Raw genomic sequence first — 14545 nt, forward strand, 5'->3', positions numbered from 1 at the left:
TTTTCGTTGTATGTTGTTTCAAATCTTTAAAATTGGATTCAAATTTAAGGAACATATACAAAATATTGGAGAAAATTCTAATATACCTTCTTATTTTTGTCCATTAAATTTTACTTGTTTGCATCGTCACTGCAAAATAACAAATGGATGAAGTTGATTGAAGTCATGCTTAACATTTGGCACAAATGTAAGTGAATTTTATCTTAAAATTAAATTATCTTTTAGTTTGTTTTGGTTTTTGTTGATTTAGGAATTTTGCAATAAAATTGGTCAATGAGGTTTGGCTCAGAGATAAGGGAAATTGAATTTGACGGTGAAGTAGAACTCAACCTGACCCAACTCGAAAATATAAGGGTTGGGTTGATCTTTCCAACAGGGTTGATTGAGCTGTGTATTCGATAAATCCGAAATTTTGGATTGGTCCAAAAAAACGTCCCAACCCGGTCCAACCCAACCTGTATATACCTCTAATAACGACTACTAGTCCATCTGGTGCTACGTAAAATTTGTGAAAATTATACAAAAGCTATTGTAGGTTCTTGGTTTAGATATGATTTTGGTTCCTTCAACTTAATTGACCTATTGAAAAATAACATTTCTAATTCTTTCTTTTTCATTTTAGATATTATTCGTGTCAACATGTTCAAGTCTTACCGCAGCCACGTTGGAGCATGTTTGGCATAACTTTTAGATCAATAATTTTTTATTTTTTATTTTTTCATTTTTTTAAATGAAGTATTTTCAATTTTGTAGTTTTTTTTTTTTTAAGTTGCATGACAATAAAAATATTATATTTATGGTTAACATATTATTTTGATCTTTATACTTTGAGATTGGTTCAATACTAATCATTGTCTTAGATAGAAGATTTGTCGTGCAATACGTATATCTCGACATTTTATAATCACATTTTTAGAGAAGTTTTTCTTAAGAGAAAGTCTTGTCTTATATTACATTGAAGCTTAAAATAGGATCAATTTTTTAAAGATAATTTTTTTTTTCACTAATTAGTATGTTGTGAATGAATCATTTCAACGAAAATTAAATTGAAAAACAAAGAAAAATTTTCATAGATAGAAAAAATGTCAATTTATTTACAGAAATAACAAAAATAATAATAATAGACAGTGATGAGTAGTAAACTTCTATCAGTTTCTATTACTGATAGTCAGTCTCTATTAAAGTAGATTAACATTTTGCTATTTTATTTAAATAGTTTTCTTTATTTTTCTATTTTTAAAAATACCCCAATATTATCTTTTTCAAACCTAAAGTATAGTATTTAGATTATAACCGATTAAAGTAATACATTTTCAATATTTGCATTGTATATTAATAATAATTTCATGTTTGTAATTTACATTTTTTAGACATAATATTTTGATTGTTTGTCTTTTTCATTAATATTACTATTAATCATTTAAAACAATTTGAATTATAGTAAAGTAGACAAAAACTATGTGTAAAAATGGCTTCCTTTTGTTTTTATGTAAAAGATATAAATTAAAATATAGTTATGAAATAAAAAATTATAGTTTTCTTTTTATTTTCATTTTCCAAAAAAAAGACCAAAAAAAAAAAAAGAAAAAGAACGAACATCGGGCAACATACCAAGTTTCCTTGACATCCCAAATATTGTAGGGTAAAGTAAGTTGTCTTGTGAGATTAATCTGAGATGTAAGTAAGCTGGTTTGGACAATCATAAATAGAAAAAATAGAAAAAAAAGAGGACAAAAATTAGAATAATTATCAAACAGAAATGTGTTTACGTAATATGTTTGTAATTAATTATTTTAATTATATAATAATATGTGTAGCTTCAATGGTGAAATATCACATCAAACTTAATTGTCGAATTATGTAAACGACTTGGCCAGTAAAAATTTTAAATATGATTTGCCTTTGATCAGTGTACTAATCCACATGTAAAAATTTTTATTAAATTTTAATAATATTTTCATGATTTTAAATCGTTACAAATGGTAATGTATAAATATTAAATTGATAAGCATTAAAGTTTAAAGACTTACCTTTTCAAAAAAAAAAGTTTAGAGATTAAAACTTTATAGATTTAAGAGGTATTTGTAAATATAGATTATTATAAATTTAATCTTTTTTCAAAACTTATTTTCATAAATATCGAAACTTTTTGATATTTTCGTATATAAGATTTAATGGATCTTTTGGACTAAAATATCCTCAAGTGTGTGATGGACGGCTGGAGAGAGAATGTAACATTGAAAATTCTTTTTCATATTTATGAAGCATCCTTAATTAGGAGAGAAAAAAAATGTATTTATTTGTTGAGATTTTATTCTTTTGTTAATTGAAGAGAAAAAATATGTTTATTTATTGAGATTTTATTCCTTTGGTTAATTGGAGAGAGATGCATTTAATGAAATTTTATTTTCTATTTACGTTGGTTTCACGTATCATTTATTGGTTTTTAGACGCATTCATGGTTATTTTAAATATATTTTATAATATTTTGTTAGGTATTTGAAAACATTTTAACAAATACATGAAATATACTAAAGTTTATAAATTAGAGATCGACTCAAGCTTAACCAATATATGAAATATACCATAGTATATAAATCTCATATTGGCTCATTGTTTGACATAAATCAACGTATATATTATAAATTTCATTTACATCATATAAATCACAGGTAACTTTTGAGTTTCATTTTTTAAAAAAATAAATGTAATTAATTATAGGTTAGGATAAAAAGGTAACTGGACCATAATTTTTGTATGATAAAAAAGCCATTTGGACAATTTTGAAAATAATAATAAGGTCAGACAAAAATAAAATATAGGATCGCCTTGTGTGTTGTTATTCCTTGCAAATATAACAATCAAACTAAAAAATACTATCAGATATAACACAATGCAAAAAAAATTACAGATATAGCAAAATTTAGTTCTTCTAACTCTCAAAGTATATCAATGATAGAGTCTATCACTAATAAGAAGTCCATCACATATAGACTTTGTTATATTTGCAATTCTTTAAAAATGTTGTTATACATCTAATTATTACCCTAAGAGCAAGGATGAAAATATCTATGGATATATCCTTAAATTGAAAGTTTCGATATTGATATTAAATATCTATGAATATCTTCGACATCTTTTTATAAATGCTTATAAAGCATAAAAAAAAATCATATATTTAGTTAAATATGAATATGACTACTAGTAACAATATCCAAAACTTAATTTTGGAGTAAAAAAGATTAAATTATTATTTTTGTTATAAATTTTGGATTTTTTTTTAAAATAATGTTTTTTAATAAATAATGACAAAAATAAGGTTCAGGGAAATATTTTAAAAAATAGGTGTTTTGGAAAAGTATTGACAGATTTAGAGTAGTGAAATCGTGTACCCGGTACACGATTTCCATGTGGCAGACCACGTGGTAGAATCTCTCCAACAATCTCGCTCTCTCTCACTTTCTCGCTCAAACTCTCGCTCTGTCCCACTTTCTCGCTCAAAATCTCGCTCTCTCCAACAAACTTCACGTGCTAATTCTATTTGTCAAATGTTAGTCTAGTTTGGCTCTTATTCTTATGTTTCTTAGTGACAGCTTGGTTCTCTATGTATATTTTAACGTTGGACATTGTGAGTATGAATCACACAAGAGTCCTGTTTAGTATATCAAGTATAATGCAAAAATAGACAGTTTACTTGCCACATATTCCAAGATCAAGAGACTAAACCATCTAAAGATGACACAAATCTTCATGGAGACACATCTCTTAGCAGCACAGATACTCCTCTCTAAAATAGGGATAAAAGAGGATAATTCCTCACCTTTCTAATCATAAAAATTCATCCTGGATAAACATAAACAGTCAAAATGAAGATAAAAGTTCTCATTCCTTACGAGTAAACTCATCCTTATATTGACTACCAACCTTTCAAATTAGCAACCCTAAAAGGAGATTTATGGTTGAAAGATAACTCCAAAAAATTACGTCTGATGTCTCAGCAGCTTGTTGAATTACGTCTCTACATCTTATTGATGTTTTCAATTAAACAACGAAGTGTCTCAACCATTTTCAATGCCGAAGAAGTTCTACAACAAATCCAATCACTTCATGATGTTTTCAATTTTTATGAACAAATGCAAATGGTTAACTCTCAAGAAACCTGACATTGCACGTAAATATATAGAGATGAAAAAAACAGAAGTTGTAATGCATTACTATTAATAATGTACAACAGTACAGGTAAAGAAATTGCAAATAGGAACAAATGAGAGGGCAAAAGGTTTTTTCTCTCTTTTATACCCCTCTATTTCCATGATCAAAGACAGAGAATTAGAACAAAACTTCCCTTTTTTCTTACTTTTTTGGAGAATAGGAAAAAATAATAATGAACTACCTCAGAGAAAAGAAGGAAGAAAGCCGAAGTTGAGAAACTGCTTTATAAATTTATAATCACCAAAAAAATAAATGAACCTCAGTGGTAATTGAGCTGACCTTCCTCTCTACAGGTCGAAAGTTTGATTACCACCCTACAATTATAATAAAAATTTATAATCACCAAAAGGATTAAACCATATGTAAATGATAGTTGCTCATAGGATATAGTGCAGTCAATGACAAGGTTATACACATTCTCGTGCATAACAGACAAATCTCTGTGCAGAGTATTAATTAAAGAAAAATAATCAAATTAATATTCTTTGAATTCATACAAGATTTTGATCCTGAGATCAAAACAAGAGAACAGATCTCACCAGCAGATTGAGATCTGTCTCTTAGATGGTGAAAACAAAACATAGATCATACTCTACAACATTGTAGAGAGGCTATGCATATTAATTTATTTAGTGTCTTCGATGTGTCCCTATATCCCTGATTCTCTGAAGATTGAATGTTTGAACCAGTTTTTGCTGATAGCTGAAAAGAAAAGCTAAACTCTTGGAAGAGTGTCATTGAAAAATTTCTGTAGCATCTTTAGTCAGAAAGAAATCAAAGAATCTAGGGAAACAGAGTTCTTTCTGTTAGTTTTGTTATTCTGTACTTTTTACTATTTTTGTTGGTTTACAGGAATTTTTCTTTCAAGAATCGTATCATCTTTTTACTCAAAATGTAGTTGCCCATGCCTTGGTGGGGATTGCCTCTACCCTGGCCTCTATTCAAGGTTGTTCTCTTTTGTTTGTTTTTGAATATATGGTTTCGTTTCTTATTAAATAAATACTTAATTAATTACTTAAAATCACTTTACTCATGGAAAAGTCCTTCATAGACGTTTTAGTTGGCCCTCACTCAGAGCATTTTCTAAAAACTTTGGGGTGAGCGAAACGGTTGTCATTTCAAGTACTCTTTTGATCGCTTTATGGAAATTCAAACACCCTTTTGCCCATTATAGCTTATCATATTTAATCTCCAATTGGAGGTTACTATTGTAATCACCAATAAGTGCTTCACTTCATCATTAATGAAATTGCTTCTTTTACCAGAGAGAGAGAGAGTCCTTCATAGAGAATCAAGTGTAGAGTAAGAATTGGGGGCTTTAGGACTCTACATACACAGGATAAAACATATTTGGTAAATAACGAGAAATACCAACCAAAAAGCAACTGTAACAAAAGGGGAACGTAATGACTTGGGAGTAATTATATTACATCAACATACAAAATCCAGGAACATCTCTAGTTTGAAAGAGAAGGCAAACTGGGTGCCAAACTATCTTGGTAACCCATTATGCAAGCATTTTTTCAAATTGAACAACGAAAAGGGCTAACTAGAAAAGCTTTCTAACCGTGCTTTATGCCATTGAAACTCAACGAGATTCCCAATCCTTTAACTTCTTGCTTCCTTTAGGTTTCGCTATTGGTGCATTCATTCCAGCCATTTTTGCATTGTATTTTGCCCGAAGAGGATCATTATAGGTCCAACTGCATGACAGAAACAATTGACATCACTCACACTGCAGAATAACTTCCGCATGAGAATAGAAAAAAGGGGAAAAACAATAACAAACAAAGAACCTTTGGAAACAGGGCATTGCTCCAACCATATCTTCATATTCCCATGTAGATATTTAAACAAACTAAAAGCCTCAACATCACTATTACGCCAGCACGTCTATAAACCTCGTGCTCATACGACAATTCTTTCTGTTCATTCTCTACTTAACACGCTCTCAATATAAGTAGACAAGACATTAGAAGCTTTTTTTTAAAATGGATCATATTGTACTTAATCTGGGTATAAACTCGATTATGAAATAAAAATGACATTGAAATAATTTACAATAGGAAACTGAGAAGCAGAAAGCAAACTAGGTTAAATAGACTTACGTGTTGTTCCAGTCGGTCATATCTTCTTTGACAAGATGTGTCCATTTAGTTCTCCCACTACGACCAAAGTGCTTGACTTGCATAACCTTCGGCAATATTGTCTTGTCCATCTTATCTTCTCCAGTTGGGGAAGAGAAATCACGATGGAAAATAGAATCAGATCCAGCGGTTTTCCAGCATTATCATCAGCATCTTCCTGGAAGAACGCACCCTTGTGGTAATATTTTTGCATAAACTTCCACTCCTGCTTAGGTGGTGGAGCAGGTTTCGGATTCTTCCTCTCCCACTCTCTCCTCTCTTCCTCAGTCATATTCCTCACCTTCTCAATCTCCTCCCTCTCCTTCAACATTGCATCTCGGAGTTCTCTATCCCTCTTGATCCTAGCAATCTCTCTAACATTCCAAGCCTCATATTCTTCTGCTTCATTAATTTCATCATCAGTATCCACATCTGCAATATTTGCCTCCATTTCCAGATTCTTCTGGATCTCTTCATCCTTTCTAATCTCCTCAACCACAATGTGCTCTGTCTCTGCCTTCCTTTCCTCCAATCTCCTTTTTCTCAATTCCTCAAGAGACCTTTCCTCCTCTTCAATACGTTCCTGTTCAGCAATAGTTTCTCTCTCTGATTTAGGAACAAATATTGGCTTCACCATTGCTATCCCAGTAGGTTCATCTTCTGAGTCAGTTTCATACTCAGACTCCTCTTCTTCCTCTTCCTCTGGTTCCTCCTCCTCTTCTTCTTCAGGGAATGCAGCTTCTTCTAGTTCCCTTTGTCGCAACTTTTCCTTGATTCTTCTTCTTCTTTCCTCCAAAGCCTCCTCGTCCTCTTCCTCTGCATCTAATCCCTCCTGCCTTCGAGTTTCCTCTTCAATGGTCGAAACAATCTCCGCTTGGCGAATACGTCGATGATCAGCTCTAATCTCCTCCTGATTATCTATCCTACTCTCGGCTAGACGGCGCAACCTAGGGTCATCCTTCCTAGATAGATCTGAATCTTCCTGACTTGGAAATGCTTTCTCAAGTGCTGCTGCCCTGGCCATCCTAATATCGCCATCTTCATCAGCATCATCCGCCCACTCGGGAGCCCTTTCCAGGCCAGTACCTCTTAACTTTTGTTTGTCCAATTTTACCTCTAAGTTTATCCCTAACAGCAATTACAGTATCACTAACCCCCGCCGTGACCGACATTGTTAATCAGCTAAAGTTCCAGAAACAAAATATACACCAAAAAGAAGAACTTTCTCCTCTTCAACTTAAAATTCCCAATTGGATGAAGCTAAACCTGAAACCCAACAATGAAATAAGTTCAGAGTTAAACATACAGTCTCCGAGCGTCACAAACTAAAACAGTCACTTTATGAATCAATAAATCCCAGCGTTTACAAGCACCTCCAACCAAAAATAAAATACAAAAAATACACATTCAAAATAGTTAATAACCACACAATAGATTCAACACAAAATAACCAAAACCCTATACAATCACAACGACATCTCAACCTCCTTTACTCATACACGAAAACTCGAAACAGGAACAGGGATAAAAAAAACCCATTGCATTTCTCAATTAAACGCACGTCGAAAATCAAAAAAGGGGGAAGGATAAAAACTTTGGTGGAATGTCAGCCGGGAATAGTCCAAATATAGAATTACCTTCAAATTTTTCGTCTGAACTTAGCTATAATGTATAATGGAGTATTAGACTTAAAAATATCAAACCCTAGATGGAACTGAAAAAATATGATCCGAGCAACGAAGAATACGGTGGGAGGGAGAAATGGCGGAGCGAAGGTAGAGGAAGCAGTCCGGATCCTCTGAAATCGATAATCTGTGAAATTTTTGAAGAATCGGTGAAGTGGGAGATGAGAGGAAAGCCTTCTTGAAATTCTTGTAAACGTTATTTGGGCTTAAAACATTGTCAAAATCATTCTCGTCGGTATTGACGACCATATCGATATCAAAATTTCAATGGATGACATTGACAAAATATAATTTTTTTTAAAAAAAAAATAATGTTTTTTTAATAAATAACGACAAAAATAGGGTTGGGGGAAATATTTTCAAAAATAGGTGTCTTGGAAAGGACCTTTAATATTAATATTGTTGTTTTCAAAACTTATTAGAGAAATATTGTTGTTTTGAAACTTATTAGAGAAATAGGAGTTCGAGGCCAGAGGTCGAACATTGAGAACTCGACTAATGTGGAGGTCGAACATTGAGAACTCGACAAATAAAGAAAAACTTGGAAACAATACATAGGCCGAAACTTCAATCCTCGAAAATTGTCGAGAGTTGAAGTTTCGACACACATCCACCCTTGATTTTGTATATTAGGTTGAACAAACATGTCGAAACTTCAACCCTCGACAAGGAACATAAGTGGGCTGAAGCAGATTAAAGAGAGAGCGAGATTCAAAGCGAGATAGTAGGAGAGAACGAGATTTTAGGAGAGAACGATTCAAAGCGAGATTCAGAGCGAGAATGTTGGAGAGAGCGAGATTGTAGGAGAGAGCGAGAATCTCGTTGGTGAAGACTATCTCTTTTTTTATATATATTTCTATGGAAAGTTCTAATAAAGTGAAGACTCTCGCTCTCTCTTACAATCTCGCTCTCTCCTAAGATCTCGCTCTCTCAGTCTCGCTCTCTCCTAAGATCTCGCTCTCTCTGTTATTGTTGTTATTTTTCCATTAATGATTACTAGCTTTTTTTCTCATTGGTCATGTATATATGGAAAGTAATGATTATAATCTCGCTCTATCTATGGAAAGTAAATAAATTTATTGTATATTCAATTTTTTTATTATAAATTTGTATTTCTTTTAATTAAATTGTACATTATTATTTTAATTAACTTGTACATTATTCTTTTCTTTTAATTAAATTATACATTATTCTTTTAATTAACTTGTACATTATTCTTTTAATTAAGTTGTACATTATTCTTTTAATTAACTTGTATATTATTCTTTTAATTAAGTTGTAGATTATTCTTTTAATTAACTTGTACATTATTCTTTTAATCAACTTGTACATTATTCTTTTAATTAAGTTGTACATTATTCTTCTAATTAAGTTGTACATTTTCTTAATTGAGAAATAAATATTTTTTTTTCAGATCATGGGTTTAAACCCAGGACCTGTTGATCCGATGTTTTGTACGGCCAATCCATTCATCGATCATCTGTTGTATGGCGAGATCGTACTATTGGAGAAATATCTTGCAGGCGTCGAGAGGCAGTTATCCAGCACACTATCCCGCTCCACCCTCAAATACTACCGCTACTGCGCACATCTGGATTCTATGGGTTGCTAGATTCGGATTTATTCAGTTGGACTAGCATCTGATCACAGCCTTGGTCGAGAGATGGGGGCCCGAGATGCATACATTCCATATGAGAGTGCACTATCACTCTACGAGACATAGAAGTGTTATTGGGGATACCTGTTTGACGGTGAGCCGGTCACCAGAGTGATGTACGATGACTGGTTAGAAGTTTGTCAACTGTACCTCGGTGCGACCCCACCTGCCGACAAGATTAAAGGATCGATGTTAAGTTTAATATGGTTAGAAACACAATTTCGTGAGCGCACAGATGATGCAAATGAGAAAACCGTCATAAGATATGCGCGAGCATATATACTACAAATGATGGGTGGAAGTCTGTTTTCAGATAAATCAAGTCATTTTATTCACTTGATGTTCCTGCCACTATTAGCTAACATCCATGTTGCGGGGCGGTATTCGTGGGGTATAGACAACTATGCAAAACAACAAGACCTGAGGTTCGAGAGACAGCTGGGCCTCTCATACTTTTACAACTATGGGCTTGGGAGCGATTTCCAACAATGGCTCCACAGCTACAACATGTTAATGACGCTCAATTAGTTGGACGAGCCTACGGTTCTCGGTATGTTGTTTTAATTCAATTCAATTTAATTTTTATATCACTGGTCTAGTTAATTCTAAATTATCAATTTAAAAATTTAGGTGGAGAGACAAATTTTGTGTGACTAGTATAGCCACACATGTAGTAAGCCAATATAGATACATGTTTGATCTACTTCAACCTGAACAAGTATATTACACTGAACCTAATTGATTATTTTATACACATTTTTATTGTATTTGTCTTTAATATTCTCTAATTAAAATATATTTTGTGTTTCAGGTTATTTGGGAGCCATACAAAATTATTATGCATACTTTTCCTAATTTTTATACGAATGGTCAAAACATATGGCGGACGATGAGTCCTCTCATAGTTTTCACATTGGTGAATGGTATCTTCCTAACAGGGTGTTGAGACAATTCGATTTTCAGCAGGATGTCCCATCGCCTTGTAATATTGAACCCGTACTGCATGATATTGACCTAAGGACTGGAGATTGGTTTGAAAAAGTTGCACATTTGGTAGTGCGATGGCACTATCGTGCAAGGTTTATTGCAGTTGAGGTTTCTTTTGAACAGTTTGACACATATGTCACTCCGAAATATATTCATTGGTATAATAATATCACAAGGCGCTACGTCACTCGTCCGGGAGCAGTTGTGGGTCATCTGGTAAATGAATATTATCTAATTATTTTTAATTTAAATTTATTTTAAATATTGTCTAATTGTTTTATAATTCACAAAGATCAAACAACCATAGACTATGTGATGTTGCGAATGATCTGAACCAGGTTCTTGCTATATGTAGTGACAATCAAAGCTATATGGAGGAAATTCATTATATGTACGATATACCTATTGTTCCTCCACCAGCTCCTAGACGTAGAGGACCTGTTCGGGAAGAGGATGAGTTTGATGAGGTTGCACATAATGTGGAAGAGTTGTCCCCTATGATGCAGATGCAGAGTCAAACTGATTATGCTAGTCCAATGATGCCAGCATTTGATTTAGGACATTATGACTCAGAGGCAAGTCCTTCGTCTTCATATGTGCATGGACATGGTCGGGGTCGTGGAGAGCATGATGAATATTTATATTATGAAGCGCCTGCAGAGGTACCAGAGCAACATCAAGAAGAACTCGAGCAACCTCAAGTTCGAAGTCGACGACGACAACTAGCTCGAAATCGACGACGTCCGCCTTGTGGGACACATTGATTTTTGTTATTATTTTTATATAAATGAGATATTTAATTTTAATTTTTTTATTTTTATGAGATATTATTTTTTTAATTTATTCTTTTTATATATTATTAATAGTAATTATTTTGATATAGAAGCTTTTAAATGTCACTAACATAAATAGTAACATCAGATAGTCTAAATCTAAAAAGTTAGGTAAAAAAAACTTCAATATTCAAATTTACATATTTTAGATAATAATTTGGGGACATAATAAATAAAATCAATACTCAAAACCTTCACATGCAAGTCTATAAATAAGACTGTATTATTGATATAAAAAACAGAAAGTTTAATCACAGTAGTGAGGTCAAGATTTTGATGGAGTTTTTTTTTTTTAAAAAAAAAAATTATAAATAATAATAAAATCTTTATGATATCAAGCAACAATAAAAAAGCATAAGAATAAGATGAACCAAAAAGATGAAATGGCCCCATCTACGAGTAATAGCAGTTAAATTCTAAAAGATTTATCCAAACGAGTGTGTTTCCAAATGGGTTAGAAAGAATAACATATCAATCTGGAAACTCCCAAGTTAAAAAGAAAAAAACTGGAAAATCTCACGCTCTCTCAAATTCTCGCTCACTCCGCTCTCACTCTCTCAATTTCTCGCTCTTTCCGCTCTCCGCTCTCTCAATTTCTCGCTCTCTCTCAATATCTCGCTCTATCTCTTAATCTTCCCTCTTTCGTTCTCTCCCAATACAAAATTATTTTTAACACATCAAATAATTATGAGTGTTATGAGGAAGGTCTCCGGAATGAGGAAGGTTTTTCGTTCTCTCCACATCAAATAATTATGATGAAGGTCTCCGGAATGATAATTAAACAGACTCAATAATAATGTTAGGGCAAGGTCGAGGGTTCAAAGTTCGACGTACAAAAATAACGAAAGGGGAAGGTCGAGCGTTCAAAATTCGACCTATTTAAAAAAAAAAACAACAATATTTTTACAAATAGTTTGAAAACAACAATATTTTCCTAAATAGTTTCTAAAAGGACAATATCCTTTTAATTTTCCCGTTTTGGAAAAGTATTGACAGATTTAGGGTAGTGAAATCATATACCCGGGTGGCAGACCACGTGGCAGAATCTCTCCCACGATCTCGCTCTCTCCAATCTCACACTCTCTCACTTTCTCACTTAAACTCTCGCTCTCTCCTACAATCTCACTCTCTCCCACTTTCTTGCTCAACATCTCGCTCTCTCCCACTTTCTCGCTCAAAATCTCGCTCTCTCCTACAATCTTGCTTCTCCAATCTCGCTCTCTCCCACTTTCGCGTTCATAATCTCGCTCTCTCCTAAAATTTTGCTCGCTCCACTCTCGCTCTCTCCCACTGTCTCGCTCAAATCTCGCTCTCTCAAACAAACTTCACGTGCTAATTGCAAGCACTGCAAACAGAAGATTATGAAAGGAGAGGTAGCCTTTTTATCCATATTCTCTTAACATCCCATTCTTTGAATCTGAATATAGTTAGACATCTTTTAACTTTTAACCTTTTATGTAGCTCGTCTTTCTTATTTGGATTTAGTTGCGGCACATTTCCTATATCCGTTTTTCCATTCTAACCTCATTCATTTATTAACTCATCCGTGTATGTGTGTGGATCATTGAAGAGAAACAAACAACTTCAAAAGCTGGTAAACGCAAAAAAGGCACTACTGAAGTCCAGAATTCTAAAGTTACTAGGGCTGTAGGAGATGTTTCTGTAAGAAGGTCCATGAAAAGTGCTATTGTTTCAGCAGACCCTCAAAATTCATCTGATTTAGTGAGTAAACAGCTGTAGAGTTGCGGGAGATGCTTAAATCAAATGATCAAGACTAGTATTGGACTTGCCCTTTTTCTATGCATTACTCTTTTATGAAAGTTGTGCTTGCATCTTATGGTAATTCTTGAACAAATTTTGTTGAAAGGTAGTTGATACTTAGGTATATTTAAATTAGTAGTTGCAGTTTTATTTGCTATACCAAAAGGTTTTTCTTTGTTGCTTTTAATACAATCTCGCCCCCTCCAATCTCGCTCTCTCCCAGTTTCTCGCTCGAAATTTCGCTCTCTCCTACAATCTCGCTCTCTCTACTCTCGCTCTCTCCCATTTTCTCGCTTAAAGATTCAAATGACCAAGTTGATCAAGTCTCTGCTATTATATAGTGACACTATAAATTTCTCCATATACATTTTTAAGTTAGAATTTATTAAATAAATAAAGTGTTTATAATTTAGGTCATCAACCCCATATACTTACTTGACCTTCCATTCACACGCAACCCGCCACAAACTAGTTGTTTTTTTTTTCATCCCAACAAATACATGCTGCCTCCACCCTTTTTTCTTTTACGATTTTTTTTTTAAAATTTCAATCTATTCTCCTCCTCCTTCAATTTAATTGGATCCTTCCATATTTTTCATCAGACTTCTTTTCCTTTTTTTAGAGTGTCGTAAATCTCCTGAGTAGCTTGGCCAAATCGGGGAGGCCAAACAAGGTGGGGGGTAGAAATAATTTAAGTTGATTAATTTTAAAAATGTAATCTTAAACTTTTAAAATTGATTCCAAAACCAAAGGTATCCAAACAATTAAATCTTAAATCTAATATATAAAAATGATATCTTTGTTCAAATACACCTAGAAAAATTGGTATGATCTTTCTAAACCCTTCGCGATAATAGGGTCTATCTTGTGCTTGCACAGGTAAAACTGGTAAAATTTTATGAACGTTGGATCCTTTTAGACATATTTCATTAATTTTAAGAGGAAAATTGTCATAAACAACACTTAAAACTTTTAAACTAGTACGCTTCTTGAAAATTCGTTTAAATAGTTTTTTTTGGGTCCATCCTGGATGAGACCACCTTAAAAGTTTTATTTTTTTAACTTATCAATTGTTTTGGATCTTGTCTCGCTACATCTTGCCAGATTACATACGGTTAATCTTCCCAAATCTTTCCATAATTAAAAAATCACACTACTAAATATTACACAATTTGAAGAATTTTGAAACGGTAAAATCCATTTTGAAATTCTTGTAAATAAATATTGGAGGTAAGATTTGCAAGAGTTTATATAAGATTTAGTAAATATTGCAAGAGGAAACTC

The 14545-nt window shown here is 32.9% G+C and overlaps 1 protein-coding gene and 1 pseudogene across 2 annotated transcripts; one reads left to right on the top strand and one right to left on the bottom strand.

Annotated features, from left to right (window-relative positions):
• Nucleotides 1-5610: 5610 nt before the first annotated feature.
• On the bottom strand, nucleotides 5611-8114 carry LOC150035564 (uncharacterized; annotated as a pseudogene). Its single transcript, XR_016530183.1, has 3 exons — nucleotides 7976-8114; nucleotides 6321-7604; nucleotides 5611-5915 (listed from the first exon to the last, which is right to left on the bottom strand). The product of XR_016530183.1 is annotated as an uncharacterized LOC150035564 (transcript).
• A 1323-nt stretch (nucleotides 8115-9437) lies between these two features.
• On the top strand, nucleotides 9438-11549 carry LOC150035565 (uncharacterized). Its single transcript, XM_090314814.1, has 3 exons — nucleotides 9438-10230; nucleotides 10492-10883; nucleotides 11006-11549. The coding sequence occupies exons 2-3, from the start codon at nucleotides 10560-10562 to the stop codon at nucleotides 11429-11431; spliced, it is 750 nt and encodes a 249-aa protein (XP_090170940.1). The 5' UTR covers nucleotides 9438-10230; nucleotides 10492-10559; the 3' UTR covers nucleotides 11432-11549.
• The last annotated feature ends 2996 nt before the right edge of the window (nucleotides 11550-14545 follow it).

This window comes from Benincasa hispida, chromosome 6 (genome assembly GCF_027475165.1).
Source record: "Benincasa hispida cultivar pf3 chromosome 6, pf3_genome.v1.1, whole genome shotgun sequence".
Taxonomy (NCBI): Eukaryota; Viridiplantae; Streptophyta; class Magnoliopsida; order Cucurbitales; family Cucurbitaceae; genus Benincasa; species Benincasa hispida.

Excerpts from the sequence above, each read along its gene's own strand:
- LOC150035565 (XM_090314814.1), top strand. The coding sequence starts at position 10,560 with ATGGCGGACGATGAGTCCTCTCATAGTTTTCACATTGGTGAATGGTAT. Across the intron at positions 10,884-11,005 it reads GAGCAGTTGTGGGTCATCTG|GTTCTTGCTATATGTAGTGA; the intron begins GTAAATGAATAT and ends GATCTGAACCAG.